This window comes from Primulina tabacum, chromosome 18, assembly GCF_025594145.1.
Source record: "Primulina tabacum isolate GXHZ01 chromosome 18, ASM2559414v2, whole genome shotgun sequence".
Lineage (NCBI taxonomy): Eukaryota > Viridiplantae > Streptophyta > Magnoliopsida > Lamiales > Gesneriaceae > Primulina > Primulina tabacum.
Genome location: NC_134567.1, coordinates 24,128,704 through 24,155,891, shown reverse-complemented (window position 1 = coordinate 24,155,891; position 27,188 = coordinate 24,128,704). Strand labels below are relative to the sequence as shown.

The 27,188-nt window shown below is 32.5% G+C and overlaps 5 protein-coding genes across 5 annotated transcripts; 2 read left to right on the top strand and 3 right to left on the bottom strand.

The window, feature by feature from the left end:
• Positions 1–324: 324 nt before the first annotated feature.
• Positions 325–832, bottom strand: LOC142533008 (small polypeptide DEVIL 4-like). Its single transcript, XM_075639594.1, has one exon. The coding sequence runs from the start codon at positions 742–744 to the stop codon at positions 616–618; it is 129 nt and encodes a 42-aa protein (XP_075495709.1). The 5' UTR covers positions 745–832; the 3' UTR covers positions 325–615.
• Positions 833–2,578: 1,746 nt separating this feature from the next.
• Positions 2,579–6,208, bottom strand: LOC142532684 (serine/threonine-protein kinase STN7, chloroplastic-like). The gene is made up of 10 exons (XM_075639047.1): positions 5,665–6,208; positions 5,483–5,566; positions 5,209–5,328; positions 5,018–5,116; positions 4,389–4,557; positions 4,196–4,289; positions 3,823–3,916; positions 3,680–3,736; positions 3,154–3,567; positions 2,579–2,860 (listed from the first exon to the last, which is right to left on the bottom strand). The coding sequence occupies exons 1-10, from the start codon at positions 6,097–6,099 to the stop codon at positions 2,699–2,701; spliced, it is 1,728 nt and encodes a 575-aa protein (XP_075495162.1). The 5' UTR covers positions 6,100–6,208; the 3' UTR covers positions 2,579–2,698.
• A 9,996-nt stretch (positions 6,209–16,204) lies between these two features.
• On the bottom strand, positions 16,205–17,811 carry LOC142533697 (putative galacturonosyltransferase-like 3). The gene has a single exon (XM_075640553.1). It carries the CDS (start codon positions 17,738–17,740, stop codon positions 16,721–16,723), a length of 1,020 nt encoding a protein of 339 aa, XP_075496668.1. The 5' UTR covers positions 17,741–17,811; the 3' UTR covers positions 16,205–16,720.
• A 2,280-nt stretch (positions 17,812–20,091) lies between these two features.
• LOC142532397 (uncharacterized) lies at positions 20,092–20,788 on the top strand. Its single transcript, XM_075638706.1, has 2 exons — positions 20,092–20,214; positions 20,304–20,788. Exons 1-2 carry the CDS (start codon positions 20,169–20,171, stop codon positions 20,786–20,788), a joined length of 531 nt encoding a protein of 176 aa, XP_075494821.1. The 5' UTR covers positions 20,092–20,168.
• Positions 20,789–20,826: 38 nt separating this feature from the next.
• LOC142532396 (uncharacterized) lies at positions 20,827–22,419 on the top strand. The gene has a single exon (XM_075638705.1). It carries the CDS (start codon positions 20,827–20,829, stop codon positions 22,417–22,419), a length of 1,593 nt encoding a protein of 530 aa, XP_075494820.1.
• Positions 22,420–27,188: the final 4,769 nt, after the last annotated feature.

Here is a 27,188-nt window from a genome sequence, read left to right as displayed (position 1 = left end):
AATCTGTATTTAGAAGCATTTCAAAATTGAGACATAAATAAATTGGCAGAACATAAAAAATATTATTAGACTGATGGAATTATTTGAGAATTTAGGATAAATTTAGAAGTACGAGAAAAGTTCTGAAATTGGTCCCTGACACAAGATTGGATATCAAACTAATTTTCCACAAAAAGTAAGAGCGAAATAACAACAAATCAGCCATAGCGAAAGAAATTTTGTTCGACATCTTTCTGACTAAGGTCGATTTCCACTGAAATTGATTAACCTCAAATCGCCATTCCTAGATGATTGTTGAAGAAAAAGGCATGCATATTCAAGAAATTGAATCAAAATAGAAATTTCAATTCAAAATTGGTAAATCCCTTGTACAAGAACGTCCCACGAGGTCAACTAGTACAAAATTGTCGAGATTTCGACTCATAATTCTGCTATATATACAATCCTATAGAAAGATCTCTTTAATTCTCGACACATCTTTCCAATGGAGTTGAGGTCCAACACCAACCATTTGTTCTCTTGGTGGAGTTAACTAACCCTCGAGCCGTTCTACCCGAATTCCAGCTTGTCGTTGCGATGATCGTCATCCAACCGGGATAGAGAAAGGGTTGAGTCTCAATCGTGGTAACAAAGAAGCATGACCACGCACCTTCTGATGATGTAAAGCCTGGCCCTTTGCTCTCTAAGGATTCTTCCGAGCCCTCTACTCGAAATCCTTCTCTTTTCGCCACCACTCATCTTCATTGTCACCTCGAAATGAGCCTCAGGAAAGGGAGTAATGGTATAATATTTTTTATCTCTCGAAAGGGTTGTGGTTGAAGTGGGTCACAATGAGTGTAAGGGAGATGTTTTTATAGAGTAAATTGGAGGGGGGACTAATCTGTTGATTGGGAAATGGTGGGGCAAAGGGCGGGACATGAAACAGCGTGCGAGTGCTCCCTATAGCTCACCAGACAATTCCTCCCACGGGTCCCCTCTCCACTTGGGATTCCATTCCCACCATTAAATACATACACAACTTGCACCCGACTTGTTTCTTTCTCTTCTACTTATTTTTAGAGCTTATCCATGAGAAACTAATTATTGTACTAAAACACAAGAATTTTAGGGTCGCTGTTCTTGTTTCTATCAATTCTTCTTCCTCTTCTTCTTTTTTTTTCGCCCCGGAAAGTAGTTATATAATTCAGTTTAAAAGGGATCATGTAGCTGGCGGGTGTGTGTTCGTAAATTACGTGGTCTTACAGTCAATTTCAAGTAATATGGAAGACAAAATAGATATAAAAAATGAATCACGTCTTGTGTTTTTATTTTATTTTCGGTCCATTTAATATAATTGTTCGCCTACAACGATGAAATTCCAATTTGTCGGAATATGCGTTCAACGGTCTCCTTGCAATCATCATCATATGCTTATCTTATTAATTGTTTATACATATTTCCAACTTATGTTCACCCAATATATATATATATATATATATATATATATATATATATATAGTTTTGTAATATTGCTGGTCAATCATGTCAATATATATGTCCATAAATGAAGTGTCACTCACATATCAAATAAATGAGTATTATCTCATTGATAAGCACAAATATTGATACGATAGGTGAGAAGCACAACAAAACAATATATATGTTCTATCATATCCATTTACTCGAAGCCATGAAGCTATGTGGAATTGAATATTCGTGTGCCCCCCATATTTGTTGGCTATACCCACCAACATAGTGGGTCGGCAATGGCTTGGATCAGGCAACATATTTCCATAGTTTAATGGCTATATATTGTCTTGGAATCGATGATTGAAATATAGCAATTATTGGATTTGGAGCCACTGATAATATATATATATATATATATATATTATTTATTATTTGACATTCTACCTAAACTCAACAATCGAATAATTGGGAGGTGGTTTGAGTCCTACTTCAAAAATTCACGTCTGAACTAGTATTAATTTTATCGAGCCGGATGACACCCGAATATTTCGACACATTTGCTTTTGATGGCCAAGCATGTACTGATGTACATCACCATCACATCTGATGTACTGTTTCAAGAGGCCAACATGATGAACAATCATTCAAGTGATATGAAATATATATATATATTTTTTTTTTCCCATTTTCTTTAATTTTCATTTATTTTTTCTCATTCTTTAATTAACGTTGTGCATGCGAGTATTATATATATATATTTTTGGCGAAATGGTCGATTTAGGTTATTTTTTAAATTAATAATTTACGTACAAACTCACATAATTTTTACGCTTGGTAGGTCAAATGTCATTTTTAGAACGGAAGGATAAGGTATCGTAGGTTTACTAGATTTTTTATTTTTATTTATTTTGTTTTTTTTGGCGGGTGCTAAAATGACTAGGATTTTACGCTTTATGTCTCTGCGATGTGAAATTTCCTGCGAAAAAGCTACCAAATTAAATCGGAAAAGTAGCACACGCTTGTGAAAATAGAAAGGTTTGATTCATGCATCGTTATTTGGCCCTTAAGTAGAGCCAAAAATTTTATTCAGAAAAAAAGTTTCATAAAGATAAATAAGAGAAACAAAATCAATACTAATTAATGTTTTTATTTTTGTTAATATTAGGTACTCAACCAGCATGATATTAGATGTGAAAACTGCACAAAATTTACATTAAGAAAAGAAAAGGCCAAGTGTGTATTTTACAAATCACTCCTCTCTTGGGATCCATTTGCTCCACCATAAGCTCTTTCTACGCTCGTTCAGTTCATCGACGCTTTCATTTATAGTTCGAATGATCTTCCTCTGAAGTCGAAGAGCTGAGGCCAGTGCATTCCTCTCCAAGCTCGCCTTTTTCTTTGGCGCGACTTCCTGTCACATTTCGAAAGTTAATAGATATGTTGAGCCTTAAAAAGACCTCGAGGGGTGGTGTCCATATTATTCAACGGCTGTTACAAATTCAGGGGCAGATCAAGGAGTGTAGGACAAAGGGGAGGTTGGGATGGCTGGATGAATTTTGGAAGGCGAATTTTTGTCCCTCTGTAGGATCTTTGGTTTCAATTATTCAAGCTCTTAAGAAGTATTTATATGATCGGGCGAAAATTCAAGGGGTATCGGCACGAATTAGCTAGTATTTACTGTTTAAGAATAGCTTAGATACAAACCTTAAGTTCTTGGAGTTGAGCTTCTGTGAAGCCACCATCTTTCTGAGTTCCTGACTTAGCCATTAGCTGAATAATCCACTTCGCAGCATCACTGTAATCTTGTTGTGTAGCTCGGATAAGTTGTAGCCTTAGACTCTGCACGAACGACAAAGCCAGTATGGCTTCTTTGTCAAAGTAGGGATGGGCCAAGGCTGCCTTTGCACTGATTCTCTGTCGAGCTTTATACCGAACCATGGACATCAAAAGTTCCCATCCAATTCCACCATCCAAATCTAACAATTCAAATCCATGTCGAAGATCAGGGCTAGCACGTGCCTCTACGGTTTTTCGCCATGCAATTAAGTCATATGCACATCTTTTAAGTTGGCGGTTGAATTGTATGAGGGCACTATTGCTCCGCAATGCTGGGAACGCCTGTATAAAAATTATCTTGTGTCAAACAATCATGATCTCATTTATTAGTATAATATATTCCAAAAAATAATCTTTATACATGATAGTAGGATCATTCATAAAACATACTTACCATTTGTAGGAATATCAAACCAGCACTGTAGATGTCGAATCTGTCCGGTGAATTCAACTGATAGAAGAACTCAGAATCAAAATGGATAGACATGTGAAATATTGGTCAACAGTTTTGTTATATAAAGAGAATTGATGGAAAACCTGCCATAGAACGGGGGAAAGTGCAGTGGCGACAGGTAGTGAGGGAGCTGAGGGGGTTTGGGTGCTCATAATATATTGTTCAGGTGCAGCGTATCTATAGGGAAAGAGAATCAAACAAGAAATCAATTTTCAACTATACGTTGAACTAAAATGTTAAATGTTAGCGGCTCGTATAAGAAGGATTGGATAGATTGTCACCTACCTTTATCAGTGCAAACAGGTTTCAAGTGCATTTGATAGTTTATCAGACTTTAACGGTGAAAATTGCTCATTTCAATCATTAGAAAGACATACATGCCATAGACCCTTCGTTACTAACTGGCTACAACTGTTAATATAACCAGAAACCAATGATGTGCTTCAAGAAAGGTACCTCGGATCGAGTAAAAACTCCTTAGGGATGTAATTGATACCAACTCTTAAATCTGTGGCCGCTCCAAGGTCTATGATTTTGAATGTTCGAGAATCTGCCACAATATTATCATTAACAAAAAGTATTTCCAGTAAAAGAGGAGCATGTTAGCGAAAAATCAATCTCGAACAGATCATTGTGTTGGAGCTGTCACCTTCAGAAAAGATAATATTTTGGGGCTTAATATCCCGGTGGACAATCCCGGTCGAGTGCAGACCTTCCAATGCAAATAAGAGCTGTCTCATGATCGTCTGAATGATTCTATTTTCCCTTTCTAGTCCCTTTGGTGTGTCCAGAACTTCTCCAAGAATCAATGCTTCCACCTGAAAATGACAATAGATCATTTGGTTACAAATGTCAACTTCGCATCCTGAGACAGCAACTTCAAACATAGATGCCATTGGGATGTGGATAATATTTTCAGTCCAGAAGTCCATCTTTTCTTTTCTTTTTTTACCAACAATTATTCACATACTCGGAAAGTGCAGACACAGTATGCTTTCACATGTTACAATTATTAGTTATAAGTTGGATCTTCTCTCGAACAACACTGCGGTATATAGTTAAAAAATGTGCAGAATGCAAGTAATTTTCTGTGGGAATGAGTAATTAAGGATTGTCTAGGAATAAATGGAGATGAACTCTGTCACATATTTTACCAACTACACTGATTCAACAGCATACAAGGCTGAAGAAGTTCCTTCAACCTAGGGTGCGGGCACAAAGAGACCATATTCTCATCGCATTTTAATAATTATAAAGATGGTCCGAGAAGGTACCAACATTGTAAGGAAACTCTTTACTCTGCAATAAATCAGCAAGCGTAGCTTCTCCTTCAAACTTCCATAGCAGCCAATATTCAGCACCTTTCTTGGGAGAACCCTGAAACATAATTTAAAGTGTCCAGAGTTTTGAATTGAGATTAAACGTCAGAAGACAAAGCTGCAGGGTGAAAATATTGGAGTAACTGAAACCTCAAGAAAGCCGTATATGAAATCAGCACAGCTATTAGCACAAGCCCTTCGAACCCGCTCGTTCATCCATATCTCCACGGCTCCATATTCAGTAGCTTTTTTCAGGACTACATCATTATACTTTGGGCAAAACTCGAGTAATAATTAGTAAATAGCTTTCCAAAGTCTTTCAGCAAAAACTTAATATCACACATATTTGAAACATCACAATGGAATTCAAGCACAATTAAAGGGGAAATTTGAAATTTTCCAAGAAATTTGTTGAACTAAAAACCTTTGAAGACTTCTTAGCCATTGAAGCTTTGTAAACCACTCCAAAAGATCCCTCGCCCAACTTTTTCCCCAACACAATGTCATCCTGCGATTTATCCACAAATCAAAAACCTCAAAACCCACAAACGATCATCATCAATAAATCAAGAACTCGTCACAAAAGAAAATACTCATTTCAGAGACCTTCTTATATTTAGGCCTAAAGATTCTCTCCACAGGAGCAAGAAAAAACATATCAAAGAATCCAGGCGCCACACCAGGAGTAGCCCAGAGATAAGAAAGAGTACCCAAGGCTAAAATCACACCAGGAACAGTAACCGCAATCCCGTTTGACTTGGGCAGAGTGCTTCTGTAGATTATATCGCCACACTCCATTACTGTACACGGGAGTCCCACTCCAACACCCAGAAAAAGATCATGAACAAGATTGAAACTTTCGCCCGCCGAAGCAAAAATCACTATATTTCTGGCCTTAGAAGTGGATATTCTCTTGTTGGCTCCTCTCGATGTAGAAAGATTCTTGATATTGAGCTTCTCGCCCAGAAATGAAGAAAGGGGTTTCGTATTGAAGGACTGAAGCTTCACTCCTCCGAGTCCAACACCAGTACTAGTAGCCATGAGTGAGTGGTGTCGCCTAAAAAACAATCAAACATCCAACTGGGAAATCATCAGAACTCTTTGATCGCCTGGATTATTTTCCGCGGCGTGGAATTTTTTCATTATATATATACATAATTCTTTTTAGACAGTTAATTCAGGTATTAATTGCGGTTGTGAGGGGCTTTCATTGGGATGGGAAAGTAACATACACCACAAGTGACACGTAATTATCTTCCTTGTTGGGCTTCTGATCTAGAATATTTGGACCGATCCCAACCCAACAATTGTTTGGCAAGAAGGACCAACGAACAACTCGATCCCGCATCAAAGAAAATTCGATTGGGCGGGTTTAAACCCGGCCGAACGAGGAGGGTTTAGATCTGATCAACGGGCCTACAAATTTGTTTGGAATAAGTAACGAGGTTTAATAAACTGTCCTGATATATATTGAAAATAATTCGTTTATATTTTATATTATACTGAATAATAAATATTCTAACGCCTAACCTTAATATGATCTTTTCTTGTAAGTGGGATCATCTGAAAGTTAACCTAACTCACAATGATAACATTAAGAGTTTTTTTTATGCTGCTTGCCATGTTGAACTTGAGGATAACTTGAGGATGAGCGATTTGATGCTGCTAAATCCATAGCAAGTGTTTTTGTGGCTGAATCTAATTCCTAGGACAATGCCTTAAACATTTTAAGAAATATAAGAGAAGCAAGAAGTAAAGAATGTTGTGGATGGATCCTAGCAGAATAACTTCAAATCAAACCATAAAAATAAGCTTAAAAGGTTTGAGAATAAGAAAGATGATAGCAAAATGAAGTGCTACTATTTCTAAGCATATGGTCAATTCGCTCGTGAGTACCATGAGCCTAAAAAGATAACACTTACTAATGTTTTTGTGAGTGATAACTCACGTGTGAATTGTAGACTCAAAAGCAGACATGTGACTAGAGATCGTGAAGCATTTGTAGATTTTCATTGAGTTTCTTGTTACACGATATGGATATATATATAAGAAATAAAATAAAAATTGAAGTCAAATGCATCGTCATTTGCAAAATAGAGTTGCATGGTGGTCGAGCTCTTATTTGTCCTTTATAAACCAGAAATTCGATGGAATCTATTATATGTTATTGTTCTTCTAGGATTGTTTTAGTTTAAACTTTATTAGTAATTTGGTTTGTATCTACTATGACAATATGTATTATGATCTTGAACATCTTAACAATTGTTTTATTATATTAGACAAATGTTTGACTATCGCATTAATCGTTGTGTTTCGTTAAATGTTTGTTTATCTAATCTAATAATACAAATGTGAATATTTACACTTGACATGTTATATTAGATCACCATGAGTTAAACAAGACGCATCGACGAATAAAATCATGACTATTATATTCTTTTTCTAAAGTTTATTTATTGAATTACGAGCATTGTCTTGGTGTTAAAATTTCACGTTGGTCTAAAATTTAATTTCAAGTGTAAATAATATCTAACAAAAGAATAAAAAGAAACGATAACCTGGTTTTGATTCACAAAAAATGAACGAGAATAAAGAATATATACATAATTCGGAACAAATTGCAAGCGTATCACCACGAACAAAGAAAAAAATGAATAAAAATAAATTACAAACAGCATGCATTTTGAATTAATCCACACAATCAAAAAATGTTCTTTTTTTTTACATTTTGGTGCAAGGATTGTTCTTCAACGGAGCTACGCTACTCCATTTCCCCTCTGAATTTGGCGCAGAAGGGGAGCTCTGCGCTCTATTTTTTATTTAAAATTTTTTTGTTTTTTTTAAATTATAAATATAAATATTAAAAATTATAAATATTATTTATATAATAATAATATATTATTTTAATAATTAGATATCTTTAAATAATAATATATTCAATAATAATATAATATATTTAAAATAATTATAATTAACATTTTTTTAATAAAATAATTATTATTTTAATAATTAGATATCTTTAATAATAATATATTCAATAATATCTGAGACTTGGAAATAGTCTGGATAATAATTTAGCACTTTTATTCAAATGAATATTTTCGATTTTAAAGAAACTGTTCAAAACAGTTTAAATGAAGAATATGATTTACCTGAGAATTTAGATTTATTGAATAAATGGACTATTCCTAAGATAGATTCTAAAATGATATATAAGTTAGGAACTTTTGAAAAAATTGGTTTTAAACAAGTAGTTAAAACTACAGAATCTTCAGTACCTCTTCATGATAATGAGATGGTTATTAGATTGTTAAACAATAAAGATATTTTACCTTATAGGAAAAATTACAGATTCATGCATATAGGTTTAATTCAAATAGCTTTTAGACCTTTAACATTAGAAGGACTACCAGAAAGCTTCATAGCAGCTTTAAGAGATGGTAGAAATTTGAATTGGAAACAATCCCTTATGGGAATAATTCAATCTAGTCTGGCTCATGGTCCAGTATATTTTGATGTTTATCCAAATTTATCTTTATCTTTGTCTGATATTAATATATTAGATTCTTTAACATTAAATGTTAAAACTCATGGTTATAATTATACTCCTGGTACAGAAGTTATATGTATATGTTATCGTATTTATTATAAACCATTATTTACACTGAATCCTATGTGTAAAAGAATAGATAAAAAATTAAATGAAACTATTCTTATAGAAACTAATTTTAATAGATCTAATATTACAACTCGTAGATCTATAAAATGGTAAGAAATTGAATTTCCAGAAAGCTGGATAATTGAACAAGCTGTTCCTAGAAATCCTATAATAAATAGAGATTTACAACAGGTTATACAAAATAATGAAGGATCTGTTCAAATACAGTTTAATAATGAACAAAGAAGATTATTGCCATCTTCTATCTATACTAGATCAAGATCCAGTCATTCTTTTATTTCGCCTTTAGATTATTTAGTGGATATTCCTCAAACTTCTAAAGCTTCTACTTCTCAGATAAGAGAAGATGTTGAGTCTCCTGTACAAGATACAGTAGATGAATTAATTATTAATCAGAATAATATTGTGCATAAAAGTAACTTTCAAAAAGTTAGAGAAACTGATACCGTTTCAGAAATGAATTTTAGTATTTAATGGATAGTAAATCTAAAATTGATTTTACTAAAGGATCTCTTGCTAGAGCAAGGATCAATGCAGAATTTTATTTATCCAAATGGGAATCTTTCAGAAATTGGTATTTTAAAAGTTTTTTTGAAGAAGAATTTGAGTATATTGTTTCGGAATTTTATACATATTGTGAAAACCAGAATAAATTAATTCATTTTGTTCCTTGGTTTTTTAAAACATTTATTATAGATTATATTTCTATTCTTGAAAGAAATTATAAACTTTCTTCTGGACAGATTCAAAAATTTGTTTATCCTCCTCAACAATCTTTTATTATAGAAAAGAATAATAAAATTTTAAATTTTACTGTTTTTTCTAAATTATTTGAAAATGATATGTTACAAATAACTGTTAAACATATTAATCAGATAATTTAAAAACATAATTATACAAATTTGTATCTTACGATAATAGGAGAAAAGATAGTTTTTCTTAAGGATCGTATTGATAAAATAATTCTGGCCATTAATCAAATTAAACCAGATGTTCATATTCAAACAAAAGAAGAAGAAACTAATATTGTTTCTATTGCTACTTCTTCTATTCAATCCCCTCCAGATATAAAGGATTTTAAATTTAAATCTTCTGTTTCTGATATAGAAAAATTACTAGAAGAAAAATTTAGAAATCTTAATTTAAATACTCTTAATAAAGAGTTAGATAATAATGAGAATCATTCTGATGAAGAAATTAATAAAATTAAATGGGCAGATAGACCTAACCAAAATAAATATTATTATAATAGACCTACTCCCATGGACGTTCTTATTGAAGAACAAGAATATATATTTGCTAATAGTTATAATGGAAAAAGTATTTATGAATGGAATATTGATGGTTTTAGTGATAAACAAATTTATAATACTGCTCACAGAATGCTTATGTATAGTACCGTGTGTAAAAATTCTGGCAATACTGATAAAAATATCGCTAAGATGATTATATCAGCTTTTACTGGTCAACTTAAAGGTTGGTGGGATAATTATTTAAATCAATTCCAAAAAGAAGATATTATTAATTCTATAAAGATAGAGAATAATATTCAATCAGAAAATGTTGTATATTCATTAATAATGACTATGATTGAACATTTTACTGGTAAATTCACTGATGATAGTGAAAAGATTCGTACTTTATTAAGTAATCTAAAATGTAAAACACTTACTGATTTTAGATGGTATAAAGATACCTTTTTATCTCGTATATATGAGATACCAGATTGTAATAATAGTTTCTGGAAAGCTAAATTTATAGATGGTTTACCTTTTCTATTTGATGAAAGAATTAGAAAAGTATTAAGAAAAGATGAGATTAATATTCCATATGATAATTATACTTATGGAAATTTAATTAATACCTGCATTAAAGAGGGTTTAGCTCTCTGTAATGAATTAAAATTAAATAATCAAATTAAAAGACAGAATTTACTTGAGAAAAAACAATTAGGTAAATTTTGTGATCAATTTGGTATGGACTTACCTAATAAAGGTAAGAAGAAAATTAAAGAAAAAGATGAAAAATTTTATAAGAAAAGACATTTGTCTGATAGACAAAGAGATAAAAAGAAGAAAAGAAAAGAAAGCCGTGATTTACGGAAAGAAGAAAAATACAAAAAAAATTAATAATTTGTAGAAAATGTAAAAAGTCAGGCATTATGCTAATCAATGTTGGGCTAAAAATAAAATTAATAATTTAGATATAGATGATAATCTAAAAGAAACATTATTTAAAATAATAATGGATTCAAATAATAATTCTGACAGTGAAACTGAGAATTCTTCAGAATCTTATATTTCAGAAGAAATAATAGATAGTGAATCAGATATTTATGATGATTTAAATGAATGTAATAATTGTATACAAGAAAAATCTTGTTTAAATCATATAGAAGATAAAAATGATGAATTTTATAAACTAATGTCTTAATTCAATGATTTAAATATTAATGTGTTAACTAACAATAATATTTTAGAATTTCTTAAAATGATTAAGGATCCATTATTAAAATCCACAATTATTGATCAAATGGAGAATATTGCTTCAACTAGCAATAATAATAATAATATTCTTGTTAAACAAGAACAAGCTTACTCTATGAAAGAAGTTAAAAATCTTCTACAACAGAAATATAGTAAACAGAATCCAGTTACTATACAGGATTTAGTTAAAGAAATAGAAAATCTTAAAGAACAAGTAAAAATTTTACAACACAATAATAATAGTTTAGATTATCGTGTTTCAATCATTGAAACTAATAATAATAATAATTCAGTTAATAATTCTGATAGTTTTGATAATCTACAAGATATTTCTTTTCCTGATCCAGATAAAAAACATTTATCTGTTTTAAGCATGATTATATCTCAAAAATGGTATACCAATATAACTTTATTAATTGAAAATTCTTATAAAAATAATTTCATTGCTATGATTGATAGTGGTGCAGACTTAAATGTTATACAGGAAGGATTAATTCCTACGAAATATTTTCATAAAACTACGCATTCTCTCTCTCATGCAGGAGGAGAACCATTAGAAATAAATTATAAATTACCAAAAGTTTATATTTGCAAAGATAAAAACTGTATTCAAACCAGTTTTTTATTAGCAAAAGATATTTCTAGCCAACTTATACTTGGTCTTCCTTTTATTTATCAAATTTATCCTTTAACTTATGTTGATGAAACAGGTATTATAGGAACTTTTCAAGGTAATCATATTTCCTTTAAGTTCATAACTAAACCTGTTCATAGAATTCTTAATGAATTACAAGAAAAGATTGATAGGAAAACTTTTCAGATTAATTCTTTAAAAGAAGAAGTTAATATATTAACTATAGATGATAAATTACAAAATTCTAAATTACAGGAAAAAATTAAACTTCTTTATAATAAGTTTTCATTAGAAATATGTAATGATCTTCCTAATGCTTTTTGGAATAGAAAGAAGCATATTATATCTCTTCCATATGAAGAGAATTTTGATGAAAAAAATATTCCTACCAAGGCTCGTTCTTGTCAAATGAATTCTGAATACTTAGAATTATGTAAGAATGAAATTCATTCTTTATTAGAAAAAGGTTTGATAAAGCCTTCTCAATCTCCTTGGTCATGTACTGCTTTTTATGTTAATAAACATTATGAACAGGAAAGAGGTGTTCCAAGATTAGTCATAAATTATAAACCTCTTAATAAGGTTTTAAAATGGAGTAGACATCCTATTCCTAATAAAAAAGATTTATTAGATAGACTTGTAAATGCTATCATATTTTCAAAATTTGATTTAAAATCAGGATTTTGGCAGATTCAGGTAAAAGAATCTGATAGATATAAAACTGCTTTTAATGTTCCAATAGGACATTATGAATGGACAGTAATGCCATTTGGCCTTAAAAATGCCCCTTCTGAATTTCAACAAATTATGAATGATATTTTTTATAATTACAACAATTTTATAATTGTTTATATTGATGATATCTTAGTATTTTCTAATGATATTGAAATACATTTTAAACATTTAAATATGTTTAAAAATATTGTTATTCAAAATGGACTTGTTATCTCAAAATCTAAAATGATTTTATTTCAAACCAATATTAGATTTCTTGGTCATATGATTGAGAAAGGAAAAATAATTCCTATACAGAGAAGTATAGAATTTGGTTCAAAATTTCCTGATATTATAACTGATAAAACTCAGTTACAGAGATTTTTAGGAAGTTTAAATTATATTTCTCCCTATATTAAAAATCTTAATAAAGATTCTGCTATCTTATATGATAGGTTAAAGAAAAATCATTTACCTTGGTCTGAAAGACATACAATAGCTGTTAAAAATATTAAGGAAAAGGTTAAAAATCTTCCTTGTCTTATGCTTGCTAATCCCCAATGGGATAAAATAGTTGAAACTGATGCCTCAGATATAGGTTTTGGAGGAATCTTAAAACAGAAAGATCCCCAAAATAAACATGAATATCTTATTAGATTTTATTCTGGAAAATGGAATAATGCCCAAAAAAATTACTCCACAGTAGCAAAAGAAATTTTAGCTATTGTCAGATGTATTTTGAAATTTCAAGATGATTTATATAATCAAAAGTTTATTATAAAAACTTACTGTAAATCTGCAAAATTTATGTTTAATAAAGATTTTAAACATGATGTTTCTAAACAAATGTTTGCAAGATGGCAGGCTCATTTAGCTCATTTTGATTTTGAAATCATTTATAAAAAAGGTAAAGATAATCACTTACCAGATTTCTTAACTCGAGAATATTTATCCTAATGTTTTTATCTACAGATATGTATTCCCGAGGAGGAAGAGGAGAGTCCTCTTATAGAGGGCGAGGTGGTAGGGGAAAACCCCCTAATATCATTGCACAGCATGGTAAACAGAGGCTTATAGCCCATAACTTATCCAGTTCATCAGCCAGTAATACTGAGCAAAATAATGAGTTATAGAATGAATTTCAAGAATTCTTGAAACAAAAGCAGAGAAGTAATACAGATTCTCAATCTTCAGCATCATATGCTAATATTATCAAAGATGATGATAATGATTCAGCTCTATATACAGAGACAAAACATCGAGAATTGATTCTTCTTATAGAAGAAAGAGATACCCAATGGGAAAAAACTCCATGGACTATAATGAAAAGATATTTAAACAATACATCATATGTATATGGTTCTTATAAGCAAAGAGGATTTTATGAAAATCTTCTGATATCTACAAAAAGTGTTGACATAACTCACTTTTTCGGTAATACTCAGCAGAAAGGAAGTTATAACTTTTCAAAGTTTATCATCAAGAAGATCATATCTATTGAAGAATGGGGTATATCTCCATTATTTGAAAAAGAATTTTATTCTGAAAATCATAAAATGAGTTTTAAATTCAATTTTTGGGATTATATTGAAAGTTTTAATAAAACCTTGTTTTATGAAAATGAAAAAAGAAAACATACTTGGTTTTTAAAAATTTGTGAAAATGTTTTTCACTATCCAGTTCCAAATTGGTTTTTAATATGGTGGAAGATATTTGGTCCATCCGCAAAGATTTTGCCAGAGATTTTTATAAAACCCATGAATACTTGGTTAAATGTTTCTCCAAGTATTAAAAAATCATTTTCTGAACATTGGATTGATGGAAAGACTCTATGTCTATTTTTCATGGAATTTGGAATCCCATGGATCTGGAGATGGCAGCCAGAATTCGGTTACACTGATGAAGGCATCCCTTGCATATGGAGGGTTAGTTCCACAAAATTTTGGGACAAATTATTAAGAGATGATCCAGAAACTGGAAAACCATATGGTTATGAAACTCTTCATCAAATGGAAGAAAAAATTTCTTTATATCAGAAAGAAATTAATAATCAACAAGAAAAGGAAAAAGCCTCTATGAGTCCTTTCAAGATTCTTACTCAGAAATATTCTGAAATGTATTCAAAAGAAAAAATGATCGAGATCTATATTGAATAAATGAAAAAAGATCTTTTCCAGAATATTGGAGGTGCTGATTCACAATCAGATAAATCTATGGCGTCCGAATCGAGTGAAAATCAATTTATTCATCTTATGAAGATGCAGGATGCTCAAGACCCTGAGGATGATATTCCTCAATTTTCTCAGATAGATGACATTTTTGAGAATTTGAAAAATTCTTTAAAAGACAATATTAAAGATGATTAAAATCGTCAGAAAAAGAATTTGCAGCTGGTGCAGTTGGTGGAATATCACATCATGGCATATCGGGTGGAATATCATATCACTGTAGATTTTTTGACTACTATTTGCATTAATAATGCATTGTATTATTTACTTTAATAAAGTATTGTACTGTTTTTATTTTAGATGGAATCCAGAGTTTCATGTCCGGCTCTTCTATCTATTTATAGGTTCATTCTGTGTCTTTAGGAGGACACGGTTGAGTTTGCTCCCCTCTCATTTCTCTCTTATAGAAACCCTTCTGAATTATATCAATAAAAGTTTGAAGTTCTGATAACAAATTTGTAAGTTCTTACTATTTTTATTTTCTGTTTTTATTTACTGTTTTAAATTTTTATATTTCATTAGTTGAGCCTGTATGACAGGCTAAAGCATTCGTGCTAAATTATTACCTTACTATGACATGATCTATATTTATTTGTTCTTGAGATCAGATTGAGATAATAAAAGATCTATTTAAATTTTTGGAATTTAATGTAATATAAGAGTCTTTGGTTAGAACATAAGGTAAAAAGATGAACCAGGAAATGGTAAACACAATGTTCGAGTTTAACCAGGAAAAATAAATTCATGTTGTAGCCCTTTAGCCTGCTTAGCCGAGAGATGGCGTTTAAGGCGTTCATGGGTGATTTTTATGAATTTATGATTCTGAGGTGGACCTCGGTAAAATCCTCTGTTGTTTAATTTCTTTGATATATCTTTTATAAATCTTTTTATGTTTTGTAAAAGTTCCAAATATGAATCTTATATTCATTATTATTCTGATATTTAAATTTTTCATTTTCTTAGCTCAATCAGAGTTGAATATGGTATATAGGCTGGAAACCAATAACCTCCATGTGTGCGAAAGCCACTAAGAAAAAATTTGATAAAACAAAGCCACGTATCAGATTCCTCATTCTGATCCCAAGTCTCAGATGGTATTGAATAATATAATATATTTAAAATAATTATAATTAACATTTTTTTAATAAAATAATTATTATTTTAATAATTAGATATCTTTAATAATAATATATTCAATAATATATTATTTTAATAATTAATATTAATATTAACATTAATTATAATTATATTGTTAAATTTATAAATAAATAGTAAACAAAAAGAATAGTTTAGTAATATACGTTTTAGTATAAGATTTGCAGTAAATGGTTTGGAAATGAATGTTATATTTGGTGCAAAAACTGCACTATTTTGATATAAAAACTGTACTAAAATAGATGTATAGGTTGGAGATTCCTTACTATAGCCATGTATGTATATGTATACATATAAATAAATGTATACATAGAGTAAGCGTAGAAAAGTTGTACTTGTAAGCATTGTAGATCGCCATGCGCCACAGATGTCAGGATAACTATGACAGCTACGTGAATATCATCTATATCCGACAACTTCCACAAATACTAGATTTTATCATCACAAAACTAAATCCACCGCCGCATGTCACGGCTGAGCCTCCCACCATCACCACCATCGTCGCCGCCGTTGTTAATGACTCGTATATTTGATCGAATTCCAATATCGACCCTCATCCCACGTCATGATATCCTCACACACTTGTCCTTGTCGTCCGTCCTTTCAATTCATTTCTTGCCGGTCTCCGTCTCACTCGCTCCTCACACTTTAATTTCATTAATGGATGTCGGCCATCATCATTCACTGATTCAGCAGCAAGTTTGCATCATTTATCAAAATGGAATGAAGAAAATTAAGATTTTTTAAAGACATGAACCAATTATTATCAGATATTAGAAAAAAAATATTCATGTTTAAACAAATCGTAGGGTGCCCAAAGACTATCTAATGTACAGGGCTTCTTTGCATCGAGCCTTAACCATGGCTTCCCCTTGCCACTCCAGTGCAGCAGGCTCACTGGACCCGGATGCAGATCCCTGCATAAACCTTCAAGATTATCACCCCCGAGCCCGTGTTGATTCCACCGATGCTCGACGCCTTCAACATTACCGGCAAAAACCAGCAAAAATGGCGGGAGAGACCCTAATTCGTAGATTCTGTATCTTCTCTGTATTTTCATCCAATATTCTAGTTTCTTAGTGAACCCATGATTTCTCCATCTCTTTAGATCGATTACCATTACTCCTGTGTTGAAATAACAAGGGGCTCTTCTTCTGAAAGTGTCGGAGAATGATGGGTTCGACCAGAATTTGGAGTTGAAGTAGTGGCTGAAGTTTGCGAGGCAGTACTCTGGGGCTCCGAGGACGTGGGAGTTGAGGTTGATTTCCCAGAGTTTGGCAATGTCGTCGATTACTATGAGGTCGGAGTCGAGGTATATAATGCGGGTGACGGAGGAGGGGAGGAGGTCGGCGAGGTAGATGCGGGCGTAGTTGAGAGGCTCGTCCAGGGCGCGGCGGATGGATGAGGAGATGAGGTGGTTGACGGTGGTGGGATTGAAAGGGTAGAGGTGGAAACGAAGGTAAGGGAAGGTGGAGATTATGGTCCTGAGGAGATTGTAGCGGTGGTCGGCTGTTGCGAGGAAGTGGAAGACGGTGTTTTCCGGGCAGTACGAGTGCTGGAGAACGGAGAGGACCGCGGCGATGGAGCCACGGAGGTAAGGGGTGGCGTAATCTAAAGTCATGGCTATATGTATAGTGGAGGAGTTTTCATGCAGCGGTGGGCATGATATTCCGTTGCGGAATGCGGGAGCTTCCCGGAATTGTGGATGGCTGGCGGCAGAGAGTGGAGGAAGGAGAAGGAGAGGGAGGAGGACTGCGGTGGCTAGGTAACGGAGATCAGGTGGCATGGCGATTTGGAATTGAGGAGGCGAAATATGGAGAGGACTGAGGTAGTAAGTATTGGAATAAATAAATAAATAAATTAAACTTTGTTTTGGCCAACTCATTTAAATCTTATTTTAATATTAAATGTATAAATTGATTTAAAATTTAATTGAAATTGAGATTTTAACCAAACTAGTGAAAATGAGTCATTGCCCACTTGCCTTGTTAAACCTATCCACATGCAATACTTGATTCCGACATGTCTATGTCGATTATTGTTTTACTGTTACATCTACGGATCTATATAATTTAGATATGTTTCGTCACATCTGATAATATAAAAATTACTTTATCTCGTAATTTACGTGTGAGCACAAAAATAAACACAATGAGTAATATATTAAAACTATATTTATACATACATGATTCAGTATATATGGGATAAAAGTAAAAATAATTAATAAAATAATTTTCATAGTTTTTTTTTGGGTGGTTGGGGGGGAAACCAAATGAATGTATTGTATTTACATTGGAATATATGTTTGTTAAAAATACAGAATAATATTTGGCATCTGGGTATTGAATGGGTTGTAGGACTGTAAAAGCCAGCCTGGAAAGACGCGTTCTTTATGAGAGGGCTAAAATCCAGTGTTTCCCACCAAATAAGATCTCAACCGTACATCACTGCTTCCGGTCAATAATGTAGCCGACGGTCTAGATTATAGCTCACCCTTAATGGCCGCTAAGGTTTTCTGTTCACACTCGCAATCATCCACGTGCTGTGCACACTCAATTTTGGTTGGGCAGTGGCGCTTACACGCGAAAAGATGGTTAGGAGGGGACTGACTGGTATTAAGAAGATATAATAGTGGATCCAGTGATTAGTTAGCCGCAATCTTCGATACACGGGAAATGTGAATATTAATTAATGCCCATAATTAACGTCGCGACCTTTTTAACAACTATGTCCCATCACTAATTTTTATTTTGTGCAATTTGATAGGTTATATTAAAACTTAAAATTTTAAAAATATTTTATAATAATTTTTTATGTTATGTGTAATATGATATTTAATTTAAAATTTTAAAAATATTATGTTCGTTGAATCAAAAAATACTCTTACAAATAATAAATTATTAATTTGTTGATGAATTACTACTTCATACGTCCCAGTTATACATGTCACAGTTTTTTGTTTGTTAAATATATATTGGCAGTTGGCACGTAGCATTTGGTTGTTTCGGTTATCGACCGAACCGAATTAGTTATAATCAAACTGAACCGAAATATTTATATATAACTGAACCGACCTAATTAATTTTCATAACGGATGAAAATCGAACCGAATTAAAATCGGTTAATTCTTTAATTCGGTTCGGTGTAGCCTATTAACTTTAAAAAAAATTTGTGATTTAACTTTAGTGATATATGTAATTTTTCTTGAACACTACAGTCTACACAAATGTATAAAAACATAAAATCACACATCACAAATGTATAAGTTTTGTTTGAATACAATTAATACATGTTTTTTTTGAGCGGGCGGCGTCTCGACCGGTGACGAGAGATGGGTGGGCAGCGGATGAAGTCAAGAGTGGAGAATAGAGAAGTGAAAACGAGAAAGCCAAGGCGTTAGATTAGAATTAGGGTTGATTTTAAAATTAAAAACGTAAATATATATCAAAATTGATAAATAATAAAAAATTTATTAAATAATAGTATTTACTATATCGGTTAATTCAGTTAATCGATTACAAAATTTTGAAAACCGTAATCGAACCGAATTAACCAATATAACTGATTTTTTTAATTTTAAAAAAGAATTTCTGAAATAACCAAACCGAATTTCCGAATTGACTCGGTTCAGTCGGTTAATTCGATTTAACCGAAATCTTACTCACCCCTATTGGCATGTACCGTGTTTAGTGATATTTTTTTTTATTCTTTTACTAATATACTCTTACTAGTTAAACCTTGAAAAATATACAACTATTTTTTTGAACGAATTAAATAAGGATAAAATAGAAGTGTGCGTAAATTTGTTTTTCCAACTATTTTCTTAACCCGTGTGATGAAAAAAATGTATATATAATTGAGATGGAAATAGTACATAAAATTTCATAGTCTAAACATGGGATAATACTCATTTTCGTCCTTTTCGTTAACCGCTTTTCCCATTTCAGTCCCTCATGATTTTTGACTGCTTAAATAATCCTTCATGTTTTCAAAATATTTCCGAATTGGTCCCTACCGTTATCCTGACGTTAAGATTAACGTTGACTCCTTTACCTTTTACTCCCAAACTCTACAAGAACCCTAATCCCCAAATTAGACGTATGAAGGAAAGGGAAAGGCGAACTTGAAGAAAGGGAAGGGCAAACTCGAAGAAACACCACCGATTTCTTTTTTGAAATTACAGTTTGGTATATTTGCTAAAGTGGAAGTCGGTAATGGCTAAAAGAAGTATAATGTCTCTTGAATTCACCCCGAATTATGGTAATGTTTCTCTTATTTAATGTGCTGAATTTGAGGAAAAATGTTTTGAGATTTATCACATTTACTTATGTTACTCTTATGCATTTTAGGCTGGATGCGAGAACCCACTCTTGTTACAATTAAATTGTACTACAATGGTTCAATGGACAGCAATCGCAAGAGGAAAACGTACAAAGGTGGGAGTACTGAATACTTTGATTTTGTGGATATGGATAAGATAGGCTTGATTGAACTCTGGGGTTATGCTGAGCAAGTAGGATGCCTGGAGAAAGATAAGTTCAGATTTTGGCACAAAATCGGTAAATCTTTGAGCAATGGTAGATATTTGGAAAGTGATGCTGATGTGGTTCAAATTAGGAACCACGTCCCCAAAAACTTTGAAGTGAAAATTTATATTGAACATGATGAATTTGTTTCAATAAATGAGATAGATGCATCTGGTGTTTTAGAGAAACAAAAAGAAGTTGAACTGAAAACAAGGGTTGGAATCACTGATGAAGATGAGGCAAAATTTTATGATAGTGAGTTTGATTTTGACGAAGATGATAATATTAGGGAGAAGGGAGAAATATAGTCATTGATGGTGATATTTCCAATGATTTGTTTGAGAGAATGCAAGGTGATGAAGGAGATGATGATTGTGCAGAAAGTGATGAGTTAGAGAGTGCATTTGATTCTCAAGAGGAAGATTCACAAAAATTCGAAATGTATGCCTACTCTGAAAATCCTGATTTGAAGCTTGGTATGATATTTAATTCAAAAAAAGAGGCAAAGTTTGCTATAGAAAGTCATTGTATCAGACGAGGGATGGTAGTGAACTTTGTCAAGAATGATAAAAGTAGGCTTCGAGGTGTGTGCAAAAATGAAGGATGTGAATGGGTTATTCATGTATCACCAGTGAATAAGGACAATTGCTGGCAGATAAAGACATTTAAACCTGAGCACAAAAACTGCTATTGGAATGTTAAGAACAAAAACATCAAGTCAAGCTGGTTAGGTGAAACTTTTGTGAGTAAATTGAAATCAAATCCTAAGTTAGGTATCAGAGAGTTCCGAGAAGAGGTTAAATCTACTTTGAATGTATCCCTCACATATAAACAAGCTTATTTGGGTCGGAAAAAAGCATTAAAGCTAGTTGATGGCAGCATAGCGGAACAATTTAGCCAAATAAGAAATTACTGTGCTGAACTAAGAAGGTCCGATGAAGGTGCATCTGTGATTCTGAAACTGACTGATGGAGATGATGCGCCAAGATTTCAGAGGTTGTATGTGTGCTTCTCGGCCTGTAAACAAGGTTTTAAGGAGTCTTGTAGACCTGTGGTTGGAGTGGATGGATGTTTTTTGAAAACCAATATTTGTGGGCAGTTGTTGACAGCAGTTGGCCTAGATCCAAATAACAACATTTTTCCTATTGCTTATGCATTGGTGGAAGGAGAGACAAAGGATAGTTGGATGTGGTTTCTGCAGTTGTTGAATAACGATATTGGCTTTGAGAATGAAGATGGTTGGACCTTCATGTCTGATAAGCAAAAAGGCTTGATTCCTGCCTTTGAGAATTTGTTTCCAAATGCCGAAAATAGATTTTGTGTTAGGCATCTATACACCAACATGAAACACGATGGTTTCAGAGGTGTGGGGATTAAAAATGCTCTTTGGGCTGCGGCTAGGGCAACAAGAGTTGAAGAGTTCAAAAGGCGGATGGAAGACTTGAAGAAGATCAATCATGATGCTTATATCTGGTTGAGCAAAAAACCTGAACAACACTGGTCCAAGGCATACTTCAGTACAATTCCAAAATGTGATATACTTCTTAACAACATGTGTGAGTGTTTCAACAGCATGATTTTAGATGCAAGAGAAAAACCAATCATTTCAATGTTCGAAACATTAAGAAATTTGTTAATGGTTAGGTTTCAAACGAACAGAGAAAAGGCCGAGAAATGGGATGGTGTGATGTGTCCAAAAATTAAAGTTGTGTTGGCAAAGAATAGCAAGGAAGCAGCTGTGTTTAGTCCTTTGATGGCTGATGAGACACATTTTCAGATCACAGGATTACACCAGCAGCACTCTGTTGACCTGTGTAGGATGACTTGCAGTTGTAGGAAATGGGATTTGACTGGAATTCCATGTGCACATGCTGTTTGTGCTATTTGGTGTAAGCAAGAGAACCCCGAGGCTTATGTACATCGTTTTTACAGTGTTTAGAAATACAAGCAGTGTTACTCGCGCTCCATCATGCCCATTAATGGACTAGCCCTGTGGCCTGAATGCCAGTTAACTCCTCCATTACCACCAATCTATAAAGAAAAAGTTGGTAGGCCAGCTAAGTTGAGAAGGCGACAACCTGATGAAGTTCCTGCTTCAAGACAATCAAAGTTGAAAGGTGTGAAACGAAACAACAAGTGTCGGACATGTGGTGGGTTTGGACACAATCAAAGGAGTTGCAATATAACTAAAGCAAGTTGTTTAGATAAGCCAACACAAGAAAACAATGAAATGGACAGAGGTCAAATTCAAACACTGCAAAATTACAATGAAATGGATATAGGTGATGTTCTGGAGTTACTTTTATGATATTGAAGTTTCGTATTTTAATTTTTATCTAAATAATATTGAGCATTTAATAGGTGACATTGAATCTGCACCACAAACATGCAATGAAGCCGAGTTTGTTGCGACTGGACAAGGCAACACAACGTCAGATGAAAGCGAAAGATTCATTTCCAATAAAACTGTTGAACGTGCTGAAGCAGCATTCAAAAAAAGGAAAAAATTACAGATTTTAAACTACTTGTTGTGTATTTATGTTTATTTTAAGTGACAATAATTTATGTAAAAGTTTTTGGATTTAAATGTTTATTTTCAGGTAGTACGACAACGAGCAAGTGGAGTAACAATTACTGGCAGCTCTAACAGGATCTCATCATTTAATGTAAGTGCAAATAAACCTTTTACATTTATTTTCGTGAGTTGGATATGTTTGAGTTTATTTATCTTTTTTTCAGGTCGATAAAATACTCAACAAGCAAACACATGTTATTGTGAAAGGCGGAAGGAACTTCGTAACTGTGTCTAGTTTGAGAGCTTCATTGGATGATCAAAGGAAAAAAACACCGACAGAATCAAATGGATCTCGTTCATTGAAAGATGCCGCAAAGGAAAAGGGTACCGGATCATCATCAAAATCTTGAAAGCACTGGATCATCATCAAAATCTAGGATGGTTTTGGAACAAGTGATTGATGACATGTTATCTTGTTTTATTGGATTCTACATTTTATGGAAGTAGTGGTTGTGGATATGTTATTTATTTTTTGTTGAATTTTAATGGTTGTGGAAGTAAATGTTGTAGTTTTGAAAATCTCTTCATTTTAATGGTGCTGGTATTTGAATTGGGAAATCTCTTAATGGTGTTGGTTGTGCTGATCCAGCATTTTAATGGTGCTGGTTGTGCTGGCATTTGAATTGACACTGCTATTCGTAATAGTGTTGGTACTCATACATCTAAAATTTGGACACAAATAATTAACAATCACAGTTGCAGACAGATTGTTGCATTGTTAATTCAAATCCCATAATACATAAAAGAAACTTCAGTGTTTACACAAGAGCAGGATAATCGAAAATGATACAAACACATGCATCACTAGCTGTGCCTCACTAGCTGCGCCACCAACAGAAGCAACAACAACTCTATTTATCTTCACCAAGGTGTAGAGACTGTAGTATTTCTTTGAGCTCTTTAGACAACTCTTCCATTTTCAATGCATTTTTTTCGATTCTCACGTTCTAATTCCATTTGAGCCTCCACTAAGTGGGCTATTCTTTCATACTCTTTCGGTTTTCCGCTCGAACTTGCATCACATGTTGAACTTGAACATTTTGCCTCGTAAGAGTTAAAAGTAGCAGCTCCACCAGATTGTTTTTTCATGTACTCATCAAAAGATTTCAGTGCCTCTTCTCTACTCCAATAGGATTTGTGAGAAGCTCCACTGTATTTATTCACTTGAAGTTGAGCCTCCTCCCAATTCTCGTAAACACCGGGTTTTCGTCCAACAAATACAACATATGTTTTTCTCTACATTAAATAAGAAATTTCAAAAGTAAAAAAAAAAATTCATAAAGTAAACATGAAAATCACGTAAGCAAATCACAGAGAAAGTTACACAATATAAACTAAATTTGTAATAAAATAATAATGCTACTACTCTGTTCAAAAATTTTGATAAACCACCTTCGAAATTAGAAAAATATCCTAACAAATATCCTAAAATTTTTGATAAACCACCTTCGAGTTGGTCTCCATCATTATCCTAAAAATTTACCAAAATATTGATAAACCACCTTCGAAATTTAAATTCGAAAATGTTGAGATACAGTATATACATACATATTCCATTTCAAAATTGCATAAAAGTTCACAAAATACGAATGCTACGAACATAATAATCGAGAAACTACAACAAAATCATGGAAAATAATTAAAAGCCTTTACCATGGCAGATGTTGTAATGGAATCAATGAATCTAGAATTGCTACCTTTTCTTCGAGTTCGACATTCCCTTTCCTTCCATCGTTTGATTTGGGGATTAGGGTTCTTGTACAGGTGGGGGAGTAATTTTGAAAAGAAATACTCGACTGACTGCCTTCATAAACAAATGATCATGTGAGTGGCACGTGATATGAGTCAACGTTAATCTTAACGTCAAGATAACGGTAGGGACCAATTCGGGAATATTTTGAAAACATGAAGGATTATTTAAGCAGTCAAAAATCATGAGGGACTGAAATGGGAAAAGCGGTTAACGAAAAGGACGAAAATGGGTATTAACCCGTCTAAACATTATTAATTTATAGAAATTTTACTGTATAGAATACACATTCGAAACTGTCAAATTTAAGCAAAAAAACTCAAATGGCAACGGAGAACAAACATATCGATCCGACGGTGCCGAGGGAAAGGGCCTTCGTTCATGGTGTTTTGAGAATTTTTTGCCCTTTAATGATGTTGATCGACATTCTTTGAGCTCTCAATCACACACACAAATCCTAATTATATTTTATATAACAAAGATCTTCCAACAGTCGTATCTGTTTTTTCAATGCATATGTACTCTGAAGGGAAATATTATTTCTAATTTTAATTGATATATCTTATTGATTTAAATTATTTCCTTAATATTATGTTTCCTTGTTGATCTAATTGTGTTTAATATTTAATATGATTTTGACTTTCTTAGATAATGAGATAATCATTCAGATATATTTAAAAGATATGTTATCTATTGATGAGATATAATATTGGTGTTTAAAAAGAGTTTATTCCTAATAAAACTCTTATTTTCCATTGTGCTATAGGTTTCCTTATGGAATGAAACTCTACATCTATAAATAAGAGACCAAGGACGTCATTGATCTTCTTCTTTTCTCTCGGTCAATATTCACTCACGTGTGCACGTTCAGAAGTTCAGATAAAACTTTATTCAAGAGACGTGATGTGTTTTGAAGAGTGGTGATAGGGTGTTGCCGTGAATGTTGAGAACATCTGTGGACAACATCTGTGAAGAAGTTGGCCGAATACTGTTTCTCGTGGATCTCCTTTTAGCAACACGTTTTGCTTTCTTGTTTTAGTTTTATTCTGGTTATTTGTTTTAGAAAGCATTTGTTTTCTCAACTCGTTGAGGAAATTGATTTTAGTGAGAATCACTAGTGATTGGTTTTTCTAGTGATTAATTTTTGTCATAAGGCACCGCACAAGTATTTATACTTGTGCAAATTTAATTATGTCTATCTAATTATTTAAAGTCAATTTGTGTTTTAAAATACAATATTCCGCTGCACGTTGTCTGAGATGTTGTAACATCTGGCACAACAACTAATTCTGACAAAACACAAATTTACTATTTTACATATTATTCTGATATTTTTATTATTTGTGGTATCTGTCGAACAACACGATTCCTTACATACTCATCTGAAAAGTATATGATGGATTTTGTCTTCTGTATGTAATGGCTTCTTTGAGAACTGATGAGTATGTCTTCATCATATTTCTTTGTTTACATGAAAATTGGTTTTCTATCAATGATACTTATTAGGGAAAACCAGTTTTTGTGGTGTATATCTATTTATGATTTTGGTGATCTATGTTATTAAATTGAAGTTTTAGTCACATATATTTCGATTTTTGACTAATCTAGTTATTTTCTATCGAAAGTGCTGATGTGACATTATACACATAAGTGTCATGTCGAAAAAGGCTAACATTGATAGGAAAAACAAATATAGCACACTAAAATTGAATTTGCAATATAAAAAACAAAAAAAAAAATTCCCTAATTATTATAATAAAACGACGGACTTGTTGGATCCAATAGTCCCTTGCTACATATATAGGGTTGCGAGATTTATAAAATAAAAAAATTATTCTGATGGGTTATATGACTCAATTTAATAAATTAAAACGGAGCTTGGTTTTTACTTAATTATTTATTTAGGATATGTTTGGTAGCCATGAAAAGGGAATGATTATTTAATAATCATTCCCTTATCTTGCGTTTGGTTCGGTTTTTATTAATCTACAGATCCTTGATTATGATTGAAAGCCCACACTATTCATGTTATTTGTGTGATTAAATATCCCTCCTCAAAGGGTGTGATAATTAATATTTTTGAATAGTGATCATGATAAGATTGTATATTGACCATAATACCCTTATGATATGTTTGGTAGCCATGATAAGGGAATGATTATTAATGATTATTTAATAATCATTCCCTTATCTCGCGTTTGGTTCGGTTTTTATTAATCTACAGGCCCTTGATTATGATTGAAAGCCACACTATTCATGTTATTTGTGTGATTAAATATCCCTTCTCAAAAGGTGTGATAATTAATATTTTTGAATAGTGATCATGATAAGATTGTATATTGACCATAATACCTTTAAATTGTTTTCTTCAATATAATATGAA

Coding starts and splice junctions, on each gene's coding strand:
- LOC142532684 (XM_075639047.1), bottom strand. CDS start 6,099: ATGGCTACTAGTACTGGTGTTGGACTCGGAGGAGTGAAGCTTCAGTCC. Junction 5,567..5,664: donor TTAGGCCTAAATATAAGAAG/GTCTCTGAAATG, acceptor GATAAATCGCAG/GATGACATTGTGTTGGGGAA. Junction 5,117..5,208: donor TCATATACGGCTTTCTTGAG/GTTTCAGTTACT, acceptor ATTATGTTTCAG/GGTTCTCCCAAGAAAGGTGC.
- LOC142532396 (XM_075638705.1), top strand. CDS start 20,827: ATGCAAGGTGATGAAGGAGATGATGATTGTGCAGAAAGTGATGAGTTA.
- LOC142532397 (XM_075638706.1), top strand. CDS start 20,169: ATGGCTAAAAGAAGTATAATGTCTCTTGAATTCACCCCGAATTATG. Junction 20,215..20,303: donor TGAATTCACCCCGAATTATG/GTAATGTTTCTC, acceptor TATGCATTTTAG/GCTGGATGCGAGAACCCACT.
- LOC142533697 (XM_075640553.1), bottom strand. CDS start 17,740: ATGCCACCTGATCTCCGTTACCTAGCCACCGCAGTCCTCCTCCCTCTC.
- LOC142533008 (XM_075639594.1), bottom strand. CDS start 744: ATGAAGATGAGTGGTGGCGAAAAGAGAAGGATTTCGAGTAGAGGGCTC.